Source organism: Penicillium nucicola (assembly GCF_028828085.1).
Source record: "Penicillium nucicola strain IBT 29836 chromosome Unknown utg000001l, whole genome shotgun sequence".
Lineage (NCBI taxonomy): Eukaryota > Fungi > Ascomycota > Eurotiomycetes > Eurotiales > Aspergillaceae > Penicillium > Penicillium nucicola.
Window position 1 is genome coordinate 970,691 of NW_026643125.1, and position 14,774 is coordinate 985,464.

General features: G+C 49.7%; 6 protein-coding genes across 6 annotated transcripts; 5 read left to right on the forward strand and 1 right to left on the reverse strand.

The window, feature by feature from the left end:
- Positions 1-696: 696 nt before the first annotated feature.
- N7511_000382 (uncharacterized protein) lies at positions 697-1,232 on the reverse strand (the record flags this gene model as incomplete). The annotated part of the gene is made up of 2 exons (XM_057122807.1): positions 697-1,034; positions 1,112-1,232. 2 exons carry the CDS (start codon positions 1,230-1,232, stop codon positions 697-699), a joined length of 459 nt encoding a protein of 152 aa, XP_056988540.1.
- A 1,245-nt stretch (positions 1,233-2,477) lies between these two features.
- N7511_000383 (serine/threonine-protein phosphatase 2B catalytic subunit) lies at positions 2,478-4,396 on the forward strand (the record flags this gene model as incomplete). Its single annotated transcript, XM_057122808.1, has 5 exons — positions 2,478-2,595; positions 2,670-3,001; positions 3,052-3,309; positions 3,362-4,290; positions 4,342-4,396. 5 exons carry the CDS (start codon positions 2,478-2,480, stop codon positions 4,394-4,396), a joined length of 1,692 nt encoding a protein of 563 aa, XP_056988541.1.
- Positions 4,397-4,837: 441 nt separating this feature from the next.
- Positions 4,838-6,862, forward strand: N7511_000384 (uncharacterized protein; the record flags this gene model as incomplete). Its single annotated transcript, XM_057122809.1, has 3 exons — positions 4,838-5,207; positions 5,295-5,430; positions 5,497-6,862. 3 exons carry the CDS (start codon positions 4,838-4,840, stop codon positions 6,860-6,862), a joined length of 1,872 nt encoding a protein of 623 aa, XP_056988542.1.
- A 1,872-nt stretch (positions 6,863-8,734) lies between these two features.
- N7511_000385 (DUF1996 domain-containing protein) lies at positions 8,735-10,378 on the forward strand (the record flags this gene model as incomplete). The annotated part of the gene is made up of 3 exons (XM_057122810.1): positions 8,735-8,909; positions 8,962-9,118; positions 9,166-10,378. The coding sequence occupies 3 exons, from the start codon at positions 8,735-8,737 to the stop codon at positions 10,376-10,378; spliced, it is 1,545 nt and encodes a 514-aa protein (XP_056988543.1).
- A 1,470-nt stretch (positions 10,379-11,848) lies between these two features.
- On the forward strand, positions 11,849-12,591 carry N7511_000386 (uncharacterized protein; the record flags this gene model as incomplete). Its single annotated transcript, XM_057122811.1, has 2 exons — positions 11,849-12,248; positions 12,323-12,591. 2 exons carry the CDS (start codon positions 11,849-11,851, stop codon positions 12,589-12,591), a joined length of 669 nt encoding a protein of 222 aa, XP_056988544.1.
- An 878-nt stretch (positions 12,592-13,469) lies between these two features.
- Positions 13,470-14,637, forward strand: N7511_000387 (uncharacterized protein; the record flags this gene model as incomplete). Its single annotated transcript, XM_057122812.1, has 3 exons — positions 13,470-13,581; positions 13,635-13,789; positions 13,855-14,637. 3 exons carry the CDS (start codon positions 13,470-13,472, stop codon positions 14,635-14,637), a joined length of 1,050 nt encoding a protein of 349 aa, XP_056988545.1.
- Between the last annotated feature and the right edge of the window lie 137 nt (positions 14,638-14,774).

Consider the following 14,774-nt stretch of genomic DNA (forward strand, 5'->3'; position numbering starts at 1 on the left):
CGTCATGCGCTCTTCGCGTCTGTGACGAAAGAGATTTGTTGAGCTGCACTTGGCTGCAATCAACCTGAAAGGTGAAATGGGGATGGCATGAAATCTGGAGGATGAATTCTGTTATTTGCTTGTGTTATAATTTCGGCCTAGCACATACTCCCTGACTGACCTGTGTATAAGTATGAGCTGTTGGGCTCCTCGGCTTATTAAGGCTTTCAGGCATTCATTCGCTGCTAGTTACATTCTGTCTTGAGTCAAGCTATTGATGGTCAAACATATAGCTCTTTAACGTAGCTCTCACAATCACACTGCGTTTTCTACACTTTTTTCATATTGATAGTAAAGTTTGGTTTATACTTCATAGTGGATATGGAGACTGACGAGTGTTACTGAATGTTATTGTGACTATAATCTTTTTCCACTTCATTTCTTCTTGTCTCCATCTCACAAGAATTCATTTGATGATTGAGTTTGAGGCAGACATTGCATAGAAACGAGTAGTTGATACGGTCACTAAAAGGTTTGATGCCAGTGGATTTAAACGAGTGACATGATGGCGTCTCAACAACAGGACCAAATGCCGAATAACGACTTGCAGATGAAACTGAGACATGACGGGCCATTCAAAGTGGAGTTTGCTCAAGGAGAACACGAATTCATTAAATAAGCACCCGTAGATTGAGCCATATATAGTCTCGTCCTTGCTCAGAATTTCAAAAGCGGAGTCATACTCGGCGCGTGTATCATCGTATTCATACAAGTTGAACAACTGCCGCCGAAACAAACAGTCTGACATTGCTTGTAGCAAGAAACTGCAGCCGCAGTGGTAACCGTAACGGTAGTGGTAGCCTCGGACAGCTGGCATTGATCATCACGAGTGGGATTGTTTGCCGGGATACATCCATCGATGCACAAACTGTTACCCACAATGCCCCCATAGATATCCTCACATCGGTAGATGACCTGGAAAAGCTGGGCCAGAGAGATCTGTGGGATTGAGGATGTCTGATTGACAGCGGCAATCAACTCAGACACAGAGTAACCTATCCATAGTGGTCAGTTGATTGGCAATGGCTTAGGATGTCTGGGATTCCCATTTTGACGCAAAAGATCCACGTACCATACAACGTCGCCAGGGTGCTGCCACATTTATCAGACTGATAGATACAAGGGCTGGTGTACGCGTTGACCCCAAGACTCAATGAAGCCAGGTGCAGTGCTGCCCATGAGATTTTGCCCATTTTGACCTCGTGGTGATGCTAATACTATCAAGATGTGAATTTCTTTTGGTCAGAAGAGCTGACAGAGTATATAGTCTGCATTGGCCAATGTATAGTATCCATTAGACTACGAAGTCCCTTTCTCGATTGGTTGTTTCTTCCACTTAGTATATCCTTGAGGTAGTGACGGAGCCGCCACCTCGAGAGAATGCAACCCCAGAATATGATTTGGTGATAGTGGTGTTATTGTGTTCCCCGAATATCCCCATTTGACCCCGGCGATCCTGGAGAGAAAAAGTGGGGGGTTCGTCTGGGCAGCTCCATCGGGGAACCAGGCCATTAATACGGACAGGGGGCGTGTTCCATTCTCGGGCATGGGAGACGTATGGGGGCAGGGAAGTTGAGTTGACCTAGCCCCAATCCAGACACCAGTTGGTGCGAATTTCCAAGTCGCTGGTACTCAGGTATTGGGTACTTGGTGAGTATCCTCTCTTTTGAACCTAAGCTTGTGCCCGAACTGGAGATGGAAGATTGGTATACTCCGAGATACCAACATGATTGAAATATGGCCTATATATGTAGAGCGATAGCTGCAGGCATGAAGATTTTTCGCTGCATGCAGATGATCAATCCTGCATACCTGAGTCACCTAGGCATATGAGGCCTACAATGTCACTCGACTGCTTGAGAAACCAACCTTGATGCTTAAAGGAAATCCTAGTGGACTAGAGAACCCATCTGGCAGTCCAAACAGAGGCGATGTCTTGGAAATCGGATGAAGCTGATGGCCCGTGGGGAACGGCCATCACGCAACTAAGGGACTGCAGCCTCAGGCACCCCATCTGACATTGAGGCTCCAAGATTCAGCTGACTTGAGTTTCCAACTTCAATCCAGCTTTTACCTTCTCAGTGGCCAACATCCAAAGACTTGACAAGAACAATCGGATTTTATACATCGACCGATCGTTGGTGGTCCACTAAGTTAGCAGCGGTCCAGAAGCCGCTTATCCAATTTGTTTCTCTTTTTCCCTTCACACTTCCCCCAAAACACACCCTTTTCCCACTGTGGGCTCTTCTTTTCCTCAACATCCTGCACCTTTTCCCCTCCGACTCTACTGAATCCGATAATCCTTCTACCCCGTGGGAGCTTCATCCCGCTCTGAAATCAACCCCCCCGCCACATCTCCGCGCCGGTTTAACCCCCCCCCCCCCCCTCCCCCTACTCGAAACCCCCAGATATTCAAGCACACGACAATACCAGCCAAAATGGACAAGGCCATTGCACGCGCGGTGAACGAAAAGAAGCCGGTCCCGGAGATCGACTTCACGTTGCACACCATGGAGGACAGCACGCAGGTCTCCACAATGGAGCGAGTCGTTAAAGGTAAAGCGGTCTCGGTCGCTTCAAGATATCCCAAGCTTGCAACGTGATCACTGACGGTAATTTTTGGCCCTCAGAGGTTCAAGCGCCCGCCTTAAGCACGCCTCCAGATGATATGTTTTGGTCCCCCGAGGATCCCTCCAAGCCCAACCTGCAGTACCTCAAGCAGCATCTCTACCGTGAAGGTCGTCTCTCCGAAGAACAGGCGCTATGGATCATTCACGCCGGTACCCAGGTCTTGCGAGCAGAGCCCAACCTGCTCGAAATGGATGCGCCCATTACAGTGTGTGGCGATGTTCACGGCCAATACTACGATCTGATGAAGCTGTTCGAGGTCGGCGGTGACCCTTCGGAGACAAGATATCTGTTTTTGGGTGATTATGTCGATCGTGGATATTTCAGTATCGAGGTACGTTATCTGATGCCCTATCGGAGCCAAGGGGATTCTGACATTCGTAGTGTGTTCTGTACCTTTGGGCTTTGAAGATCTGGTATCCCGACTCGCTCTGGCTGCTGCGGGGTAACCATGAATGTCGTCACCTTACGGATTACTTCACTTTCAAATTGGAGTGCAAGCACAAGTATAGCGAGCGGATTTATGAGGCGTGCATTGAGTCCTTCTGTTCGCTGCCGCTGGCGGCTGTTATGAACAAGCAATTCCTCTGTATCCACGGTGGTCTCAGTCCGGAGCTCCACACTCTCGAGGACATCAAAGCCGTTAGTATTCTCATATTTGCATACAAAGGATGGGAACTAAAGTCAACTACAGATCGATCGATTCCGGGAACCCCCGACCCACGGACTTATGTGTGATATTCTCTGGGCCGATCCTTTGGAGGAATTCGGCCAAGAAAAGACTGGCGATTTCTTTATCCACAACAGTGTTCGTGGATGCTCTTACTTCTTCTCTTACCCAGCTGCATGTGCGTTTTTGGAAAAGAACAACCTACTTTCCATTATCAGAGCACACGAGGCCCAGGATGCTGGATACCGCATGTACCGGAAGACACGCACCACTGGCTTCCCCAGTGTTATGACTATCTTCAGTGCTCCTAACTACTTGGACGTTTACAACAACAAGGCTGCTGTTCTCAAATATGAAAACAACGTGATGAACATCCGCCAATTCAACTGCACCCCTCACCCATACTGGCTTCCTAACTTCATGGATGTTTTCACCTGGTCTTTGCCTTTCGTTGGTGAGAAGATTACCGACATGCTTATTGCCATTCTCAACACCTGCTCGAAGGAGGAATTGGAGGACGACACTCCCACCTCTGAAGTGTCTCCCGTGTCTGTCCCCGAGGAAAGCACGCCGATCACCTCTCCGGCATCAACCGACCCCGAATCCAGCGAGTTCAAGAGACGTGCTATCAAAAACAAGATTCTTGCTATTGGTCGTCTCTCTCGTGTTTTCCAAGTCCTCCGTGAACAATCCGAGAGTGTCACTGAGCTGAAGACGGCGGCTGGCGGTCGTCTTCCCGCTGGAACTCTCATGCTTGGCGCGGAAGGTATCAAGCAGGCTATCCACAACTTTGAGGATGCCCGTAAGGTTGATATTCAGAACGAGCACTTGCCTCCTAGTCAGGAAGAAGTCATCCAGAAAAGTGAGGAGAGCCGTCGTGTGGCTTTGGAGCGTGCTGAGCACGAGGCTGCCAACGATGCTGGACTGGCTACTGTCGCCCGGCGGATCAGCATGTAAGTTTTGAACGACTGACTAGTAATTATGCACAAGCTAATGATTTGCAGGTCTGCTGGCTCCCGTCCTAGTCGACGCCAGCGGGATCCTCCCAAGGATGCCTGAGAAGGCCCTGGATTTGATTGAGTTGATATTATGATATGATCTATGCATTTCTTCTTCCTGTCCTCCAGCGCACACGCCTTTCTGCTCCGACACGATCGATACGATACCCTGTCTATCTGTTTGATCCTACCTCTTTCCAGGCGATCAAACCGTGAATCACAATACTAGCGACCATAAAGGACAGTTCAGTTAAACATGTATGCTTTTTCTTGTTTGATCTTGGGGTTCGTAGGAAATGTAGATGTGAATACTTGTACGGCAAATTATATTAGTTTCATATGAGCCATCAATTGTGGAATATTGAAATATGAACGTGTAAATAAACAGGCAAATGAAGGGTTCCAAGGATAACGGATGATAACGCCAAGCCTCGATCCCGCGTCCACTTCCGCTCGAGTTCATCCATCGAGCTTCAGAATTGCCCGCTCATAACACGCCTCAATGGCCCCCAGAATGCGCAGTGCGCTCACAAAGAGCCTTTCGCGCTCACTAGACAGTAGCTCTATCTTCTATTGTCCATCGTGCGCGATCTGGCGCCGCACATTGTCAACACGCGCCAGCAATCGCAGCCTCGAGAAAACCGACACATTGCGACGAAGCAGTCAACCCCAGAGCAGAATTACAGCATCGACCCATCGGCCATTCAACACATCGTCTGTTATCACTGCCAAGTCTGTTCCGCCCCGGTTGAAGGAGCTCTACACTGCCCTGGAAGGAGTCAAGGATGCGGCGCTTGAGCAGGTGAATCTTAGCAGACTGCAGTTTGCGCTACGGGGTCTGGAGTCCGAGACGCCTCTTATTCGTGTGGCTGGTGAGTTTTTATTATCTTTTGGAGTCTTGAACAGCTGCTGTTCCTCTAAAGAGCCTGGCACTAATCTAATATCTATCAAAATTTTAGTCCTCGGATTGAACGATGCGACCTCTGCCCGCAAACTCGTTAGACTACTACTTGCCGACCCATTGACACCGCGGGAGACTTGGGAAGACATTCTGGAGTCTTATGATGCCGACTCATCGAGAGGGCTGCTGATTAGGTATGGATGAATTCTGCTTGCCGTATGTCCGGTATAGGCCCATACTAACTCGTCATGTGCTTGTAGATACGGCGAAATCTCAGAATCCATTCCCAATGACTTGCTACCGACGATATCAGTGCCCTCGCCCATCCTTAGAGATGGAAACCTGGAAATCCTTGTTAGCACGATCGGCTCCGAGCCTGACCCCAATGCTGCCACACTCCACGCCGATACGTTCCTGGTTCCCACTGTGACTATTCAGACATCGCATTCCGGTCGGCATAACCTTGTTCGGTATCCTGTGCACCGCAGTATAGTCTGCGGAAGTGGTGTGGATGGTCTACTGGCTTACAGCACAATGATGGGCCGATCAGACCTAAAGCATGAGATCGCCTCCGTGCGCGGTGCTATTGAACTCTCCGTTGCTGATCAGGAGTCCCAAAACGAGCAGATTTCTCTGGTGGACATTGAACGTGCCAGCACAGCCCTGGACAAGTTTCGGGAATCCGTCCAAAACGCCGGTGACTACGGACGTGGATGGAACGGCAGTGGTGTGCAGCCACTCATCAACTGGCTTACACAATCCTCTGAGGCATCAACTCCAGAGACATTGAACCCAGCCTTGGTTCCCCTGGTGGAGTCAATCCTCGACTCCGCCGAGGCTAGCGTGCTCATTCGCGATGCCAAGGCGCTCCAAGACCAGACCGCCGGCATAGCCCCTGAGGAGCTCCGCTCCCAACTCGACCAAGGCGTCACAGTCTGGGCGGAGCGCGCTCACTCCGAGCTCCGTAGCTCGCTGGAAGCCGGTCTGGCTAGTCCGCGCTGGCGGGGCCTCGCATGGTGGAAGCTCTTCTGGCGCGTCGACGATGTGGGCATGGTCACCTCCGAGATCCTCGAGAAGCAGTTCCTCCGCCGCGCTGAGCGGGAAGTCATCTGGACCGCAGGCAAATACCAGCAGGCCGGCCTGCTGGACGAACCGACTTCTACCCCCAAGTCGGCCGCAGCCCTCGGTCCTGCTGAGCCTATCTCGCCTCCCTGGCCAACTCAAATCCCAGACCTCCGCACTAAACTCCTCACGACTACAGTCCCCTCCCTTCAATCCCTTGCCCAGAGTTTGGTTCTCTTCAGTGTCTCCACTACCACTCTGACCTCCGCTCTGTCCGCTCTTACCTATGTGGCTGTGCCGTCGGCCTCCGTATACGAGTCATGCACCCTTGGCGCAATTGGTTTGATCTACTCTATGCGTCGCCAGCAGAAGAGATGGGATGATGCCCGTACCTACTGGGAGGAGGAGGTCCGCGAAGAAGGACGTTCTTCTCTGCGGGAGACTGAGGGTGCTCTCCGCGAGATTGTGCGGGATGGTGGTAAGTCTGTTCAAGATATGACGGATACTCGTGCACGAGACAGTGTTGCCCGCGCGAAGAAGGCCTTGGAAGATGTGAAGGCTTGATCGGGTCCGTACGGTGTACTGTATGTATATGTAATGGCCTTAAAGAATAGACACTGAGAGCTACAATCTACTCTGCTATGTATTATACGGTTGAGTTTGGTGGTCCATTCGGCCTGACTGCTCAATATTTCTAATCTCCAAAATTCGCTTCATAGAGTGACGGTCAATATTTTCACCACACTGAACACCTCCTGTTCTATAAGTAGAACCCAAAGGACTTGTCTGATTGACCCTGAAACAATCAGCCAAGATGAAATCCGCTTCTCCACACGATAGTTCGACCAAACCCCAAAGGAAGAAACAAAACGAATCAAGTATTTCTGAACCCCGAGCTCCACGTCTATTTTGATTAAAGGTCCACATGAGATCCTATACAGACTAAGTGCCGGAAAGTTAGATGGTGTCAAGCTTCGCAATTCCGACATGGTCGTTTCACTGCGGACCTGTATGCAAGATCTGAGACATCGGGCTGGGACATACGATCGGACCATTGCAGAAACAGGTAAGATATCCCAGACTCAAACGACTAATGTCTGGACTAGTGAAGATTCTGTTTGGCAGGTCAGGGCTCCCAGTATAAATACGTTCTCTGTCTAATGTTACCTTTAGAGGTGGACTATACACTACTTATCGGTAAATAGATTGATCACTCTAATAAAATAAACCAGTAATCTCGCCTGCGCAAATATCAGAAGACTCATTATCAGACAGGGGTCAGGTTAATCTATGGAGCCGTTTCATGATGCGCTGGGCGGTCCACTCCCGCGAGTCAGCGTGGACGAGACGATGGACGTTGTGCTAATAAATTAGCCCCGTTAGCCCTAGCCTCTGCTAGTTCAGGAACGCGCCGTTCGTTTCATATCATTTCGCCCCGTAATTATCCACTTTCGTGGGTAGAGTCTCCTATTCACTCTGAATTACACAGTGTATACACTGCTCATTTTAATTTCGGATGAACACCCAATCGTTATAGGTTTGGCCATGGGTGCTCGGGCGTATTGAACTGGCGGATACGGGTAGGAGAGTCTATCCAATATCCAGAATATCGAGGGATTGGCCAAGTCCTTACAATCAGGCCCCTCTCTTATGAACAAGGCTCAACTTAAGGGGGGGGCCACTGGATTATAGTATTTGATCCCCCCTCCTCCGCCTGGTGGCTGTTAGCCCTTTTCTTCTGGTTGACTTTGGCCTCTTCTATCTCTTGCCCTATCTCAGGGTCTGTCACTCGTTCAGTTCGATCTTTTGTCTGTTTACAGACTGTGTCATTCTTTAGAATATTTACTTTCATTCGGGGAATTTTGTCACCAATAGTGAGTTGATCGGAAAATAGCAAGTATGAATGACATCGACATGATACTGACCCCCTCTAGGGCTATAAGGAGTAACATCCCAACCAAGGCTTCAAACGACGATCCTGTTTGTTTGTTGACGTCAAGGACAACGCGCTCAATCGGTAAGCTACATGCTTTAGGGCTTTTCTTTCGCGCCACTTCCATCCCTATGGAAGAAAGGGACAGCAAGCAAGGGACCATTCCTTCGCGGGAAGGGAGCATCCCCATCGATCTCCCCCGAATAATTTCGTTTCAATGACGAGTGATTGGCCACCTGGAATCTCCTGTCTGCGACAAGAGAGGGACCTGCGCTTGCTGTGGCTCCTAAAAAACAACGCGCGCCCGGGTGGGACTCTTTTCGAACTGACATATTGCTTAGCATCCGACGACAACACTCCGACTGTTCTCTCCTTTTTTCTACGCCTGACCGATTGATTCGGTGCTCCTGGCGAGTCATTCTTTTGGAACTAAAGCCCTGAGATTGATTCATTCGCTCCTTTCTCTTTGTTGAGCCCGTAGACGCGGCTCTTTCTTTCGCATCATGCAGGACATCCGATTGTCAGCCATCTTGATGGCTTGCTTCACTCTTTTCCCCTCTTATGCTACGGCCTTTTGGCGTCTTCCTTGCCGTGGACGAACTGGTGTCGCGCGGCTGGACCCTATTGTCGACCCTGGGAAGGTTTCTTCCCATGTGCACTCGGTTCACGGTGGTGGCAGTAAGTATAGTGAAATGTCGAGGGCGTGATACAGAATGTTAATGGTATATAGGCTTTGGAATGAGCTCTACCGAGGACTCTCTCTTGGAATCTAGCTGCACGTCTTGCGCTGTGACGCAGGATAAGTCGGCATACTGGACCCCGGCGCTATACTTCATGCACACCAATGGCAGTGCCGAGCTGGTTGAGGAGGTTGGAGGCATGCTTGCGTGAGTCTGATTTGCATTCTGTATGAGCCTGGCTAATGTATGACCAGCTACTACCTTCTGTACGGAGAGAACGTCACGGCGTTCCCAACTGATTTCCGCATGTTGGCAGGTGATCCCTTCCAGCGTAACTTCACTTGGCCAGTTCCCGATCCTCCCAAGTCTTCTTGGTCTGGCGCTCAGTCCTCGCAAGCTGCATTGCGCCAGAAGGCTCTTGGATTCAACTGCTTGAACTACCAAACCACCGCTGAAGCATCCCTCTACCGTCACTTCATGCCGAACAAGACCTACCTCGACGAGCACTGCACCGACGGTGTTCGCTTTGAGTTGATGTTCCCATCCTGCTGGAACGGTAAGGATGTTGACTCGGAGGACCACAAGTCTCACGTCGCGTATCCATCTTTGGTTATGGACGGTACCTGCCCCGAGGGATACGAAACCCGACTTGTATCACTCTTCTACGAGACAATTTGGAACACATATGCCTTCAAGGACGTCGACGGGTACTTTGCCCTGGCCAACGGTGACCCCACTGGATACGGATACCACGGTGATTTCATCCAGGCCTGGGACGACGGCGTGCTGCAGGAGGCTGTTGATACTTGCACAAGCGAGTCCGGCCTGGTTGACGACTGTGAGATTTTTGACATTCAGACAGAGACTAAGCAGCGCCAGTGCGAATTTGAAATTCCCTCTGCGCTGAAGAATGAGGACGTTTACATGTACGCCGATGGATTGCCAGGTTCTATGGGTATTTCATGGGGACCAGGGTACGCTTCCATGGATATGGACACTTCGACTACCACGACTGCTGCGGCCATTCTGCCATCTCTGTCGGTGCCTTCTATCCCCTCGATTTCTCTGGGTCTCTCGATTGATTCTGGTGCTTTGCTCGGCAATCTCAATGTTGCCAATACCGCCGAAGCCCCAGCAATTACTTCGACTTCTACTTCCACGTCGACCCCCACGCCCACTCCAACTCCCACTACGTCTATCGTTCTCGACCCTATCACCGAAGAGATTATTTATCTCCAACGTGATATCATTGTCTTGATCGACGAGAATGGCGCGCCATATGCGACAACCACAGGCAGCACCCGCACCTTGTCCACTGCGATCACGACCGTCACTGAGACCTCCACAGCTGTCTCTTATGTGAAGCGAGATACTGTAGTAGTGGACTCTGTTGTAGAGCAGGAACAGCCTGCAACCCACGCACGCAGACATCTCCACCGTCATGGTCATCTGCACAACAAGTTCTAAGAAACACGTTGTTCAAAACATGTTGAGAAAAGGACGCAGCGCGTGATTTTACCCTGCTACTTTGACCAACTGGATATACCTGCTTCTTTACCATATTGGACCTCGTACTTGCTGGACTGTACCCAGGAGCTTTGATTCGTGTATATGATTTTCCGATTGGACGTCCTCCGGTCAGGCGGGGAGGGTGTGCTATGGCCATACTGTTATTTCTCGTGATACAAAATTTAAATAAGCCCTGGTGCGCAACTGGGCTGCATTCGTCGATATAACCATGCCTACCTAGAAGATACAAACTTCTGTCAAGCACAAGTAGCAGTTTTATCGCTTTTTCTGTTTCTCGGCAATTCCCCATCCTCTAATTTACCTCAGATTGACCAAAGTGATACTGAGGGCAACCTCAATCCAATGTATGTCTCAGCCAAGCACTCTACCCATCACCTTCATTGAAACATGATCAAATGTTTCATCCATATCCACCCTCAACGGAATTGTCTCAGCGAACATGCATACAATAACAAACATACATCTCGCCATGTTTGTTCCGTGCACGAAAATCTAAAGTTGCGTATCTTCGTTACGTGCGACATGTGCAACAAACCCCGTAGGACCGATGAGACCCAAACAAGACTCAACAAACCGCCAGAAAACAACAATATCCAAAACAGAGCGAGTCAAAGGAAGATCCAGATGAGAACAGAGCTTGGCAGCATATCATGCTATCTACTTCATACCTGGAACAGTCAACATCCAGCGTCGCAGTCCACCCATGACCTGTCTCGTATCTGGTTCTATTGCAGTGTAGTACATTCATCTCTACTGCGCAACATACGCAACATACGAGCTAGATCTTTGGTCCAACCCTGTTTCTGTCTTCGAGCACCTTGCACCACTACGCGAGTCTTGTTCACGAGTGACAAGCCACCGAACTGGAATGGTCATGGTTGATTAACTAAATATGCTACACACCAGCGTATACTATTCTTGGGCGCCGAGGTTCCTGATAAGAATTCCTTGTATTGGAACTGTGCCTGGGACACGATGTTTGCATGGTAATCTTTGGCTAGACTTAAGTTATTGTGGCGCATTCGAACAAACGTGATGACCTTGATGATCCTTTTATCAGATGGTTACATAGGTTCTCGACCGCGAGGTGGTATGAGCTGGGTTATCAGTGTTTCTGATGTGCTTGGAGGCTTATCAGCAAGCTGTTGCTTCATTGTTACCAGGAGGGTGTCGACTCTGGCTTACGCTGACAAGGCTGATATCTTTTGAACTTTATTGGGTTCGAAAGGACTAATTAGGTTGTGCTAGAGCTTGAGTTGGACTGAAGGTGATATAAGAATTGACTCAATCGCAGCTTACTGCTGTGAGAATAGCTTTTGAACTATATCACAGTCATTGCATCGACCTTGGACTTGCCACCTTGTGTACATGATTTTATCTAAGACACAAATAGGTTTGTCTGATACAATGCATATTCACTTCCAACCCTTCGTTTTCTTCCTCCTCATTGCGTCTACTGCAAAATCATTCCCCCAACAGACCGGCACCATCACAGCAGACGCAACTCCAGCAATCATAACACCAGCCGCAAGACTCCATTGCACAGGGGGACAAATCGAGATCCATACAACAGACTGCACACTAGGAACATCGGTTTCGTACTGCTCCAAGCCAGAATCCCCAATCCAATGCCCACAGGGATTTTATCCATCAGTATGGCATCCCGACCACTGCATGCAGCAATCAACCTGTTTCCCTCTTGATGCTTCATGGATCACGACAGAGTGTTCGAACGGGGCGCTTGCCTATGACACTTCGACTCTTTATGCTGGGACACTTGCAGACGGACAGTCAACCATCATCAGTGGTTCGTATCACCGACCTTTCATGTCATTTCCTCTCTTTTCAAAATGACATATCTAACAATGTTACACTATCAAGCTGTTTCCTGCTCCTGTGCCGAAGATCAATGGTATAGCATGACTCTCCTTGAAGGCTCGACTACCTACGATACCTTCTGCATGCCCTCCAGCTACTGTCCACCTGGCATGACGACCTCGGTTTCTATTAATGGTTATTGTGTCACTGCCCCTGCAAGCATGTGCTCTGACGTTCCTATGGAGACTAATTTCTGTAAATGTGCCTATGCGGGACAGACGCCTGTTTATCCTGAGTATCCCGGCGCTGTTCCAACTGGATGTGAGTTTTGAAGGCTGGAGTAATCGTAATGAGGTCTGGTGATGCTTTATTAAGCAGATAACTTAATGAGCTGTATTTTATATTTAAGTTCTCTTCGATTCAAGTTGACGTTCTGAGAATGCAGTGTACATTTTGTTTCCCAACAAGATTGCTTTCGGGACAGGTGCAATTGTAAATGCAATATCTCAATCTGAGCTCAGGTATTTGACTTGGACCATACATACCATGAATCAAAGATTCTGGATAGGGTGTTGCATCCTTTTGTTCCAGTTTTGGTTTTGTTCTTTCGGTATTCGGTACTGGCACTCCCATTTCAAGGTTAGGGCATACACACGTGACCCCACAGCCCTTACCTCGAATGACGCGGGACCGTGCATATGTCAGTAGTGTTATGCATGGAGCTGGAGTCTGAAGTATGAAGCATAGAGCATGCAGTCTATAAATTGGACCCAGGTGCATTTTAGAATCGGTACATAGCCACACCACACTGTGACATTGACCACAGCTATCACATCATGCCATGCATCCGACCTTTATTGGTCCTGCGAGCGAAAAGGAATTGCTAATTCCCTCAGCATTTGCAGCAATTGGGACCCTTTGACGCGGAACCCCCACGTGGCCCTATGTTACATCTGCCTGCCGCAAACCAAACCAGTCCGAGTCCAGCATTGCCCACAGCTTCCGCGATTAACCTGAACCGCGTCATGCCCCATAAAACTGGCGCCACCAAGGCCCAAGCCCACCTTCGGCGTCCCAAAACGGGAAAATGGGGTGCAGAAAGGGCCGAATGCCGTCTTAACCCCGGAGCCCCGCATCGGCCCGTGTGTGCCTGGCCATAAAAAGGGTCTTCCCCCGCATACTCTCCTCACTACTATCCTTTTCTCTTACCATGTCGGACACTCTTCCTGAAATGCAATACCGCTTCCTCGGCCGCACTGGGCTGAAGGTCTCGGTCATCTCACTGGGTAGCTGGCTGACGTATGGCGGACATGTCGGAAATGGTATGTACCGGGTTCCAATCTTGACCGTCGATTGAGAGACTGATCAATCCCAGAAACCGCCCTCGAGTGCATGAAGGTTGCCTACGACGCTGGCATCAACTTCTTTGATACGGCCGAAGTATACTCCGGCGGCCAGTCCGAGATTGTCCTCGGCCAGGCGATCAAGCAGTTCGGCTGGAAGCAGAATGACCTCGTAATCTCCACTAAGGTAAAGACTAAATGCCAATGCCCCTCTCCGTATGAAAACAGAACACAGCCACTCACACACCACAGATCTACTGGGGCAAGGCCAACAGCGCCAACCCCGACAAACCCCTCAACAACAACGGTCTCTCCCGCAAACACATAATCGAAGGCATGAACCTCTCCCTGCAAAGGTTGGATCTGCCCTACGTAGATGTCGTCTATGCGCACCGCCCAGACCGCGACACCCCCATGGAAGAGATCGTCCGCGGCTTCAACTACCTCATCAACAACGGCAAAGCCTTCTACTGGGGTACGTCGGAGTGGTCTGCTAGCGAGATCTCGGACGCCTGGCGCATCGCCGATAGACTAGGTCTTATCGGACCCGTTGTTGAACAGCCGCAGTACAACCTTCTGGTGCGCGAGCGCGTCGAAAAAGAATACCGCTGGCTGTATGATGCGCATGGACTTGGATTGACTGTCTTCTCGCCGTTGAAGGGGGGTATCTTGACCGGCAAGTATAATGATGCTGCTGCGCTGCCGGAGGGGTCGCGACTGGCTGAGTCTAAAGATGGGTATGTGCAAAATTTGAAGAAGACGGTTGGGGATGAGACTTGGCAGAGGCAGCTTGATCAGGTTGCGGCGCTGAAGCCTGTTGCGGAGGAGTTGGGCATTTCGACGGCGCAGTTGGCTCTGGCTTGGATTCTGAAGAACCCCAATATCTCGTCTATGATAACTGGTGCTTCGCGGCCACAACAGGTTCTTGATAATATTCGGGCTTTGGGTGTGGTGGACTTGTTGACGGAGGATATTGTGGAGAAGATTGAGACTGCTGTTGGAAACAAGCCTGTTCTTGAGACGAGACGGTTCTAGACTGTCTACTTGAACGTTGACATCAAAAGCCGGATGTAACTTATCTATTTTATGGACATAAAAGGGACTATTTTAACTCATTCAATTTCTTTCGTATATCATTTTGATGTAATCATCAAATCATAGTTCCATTCCTC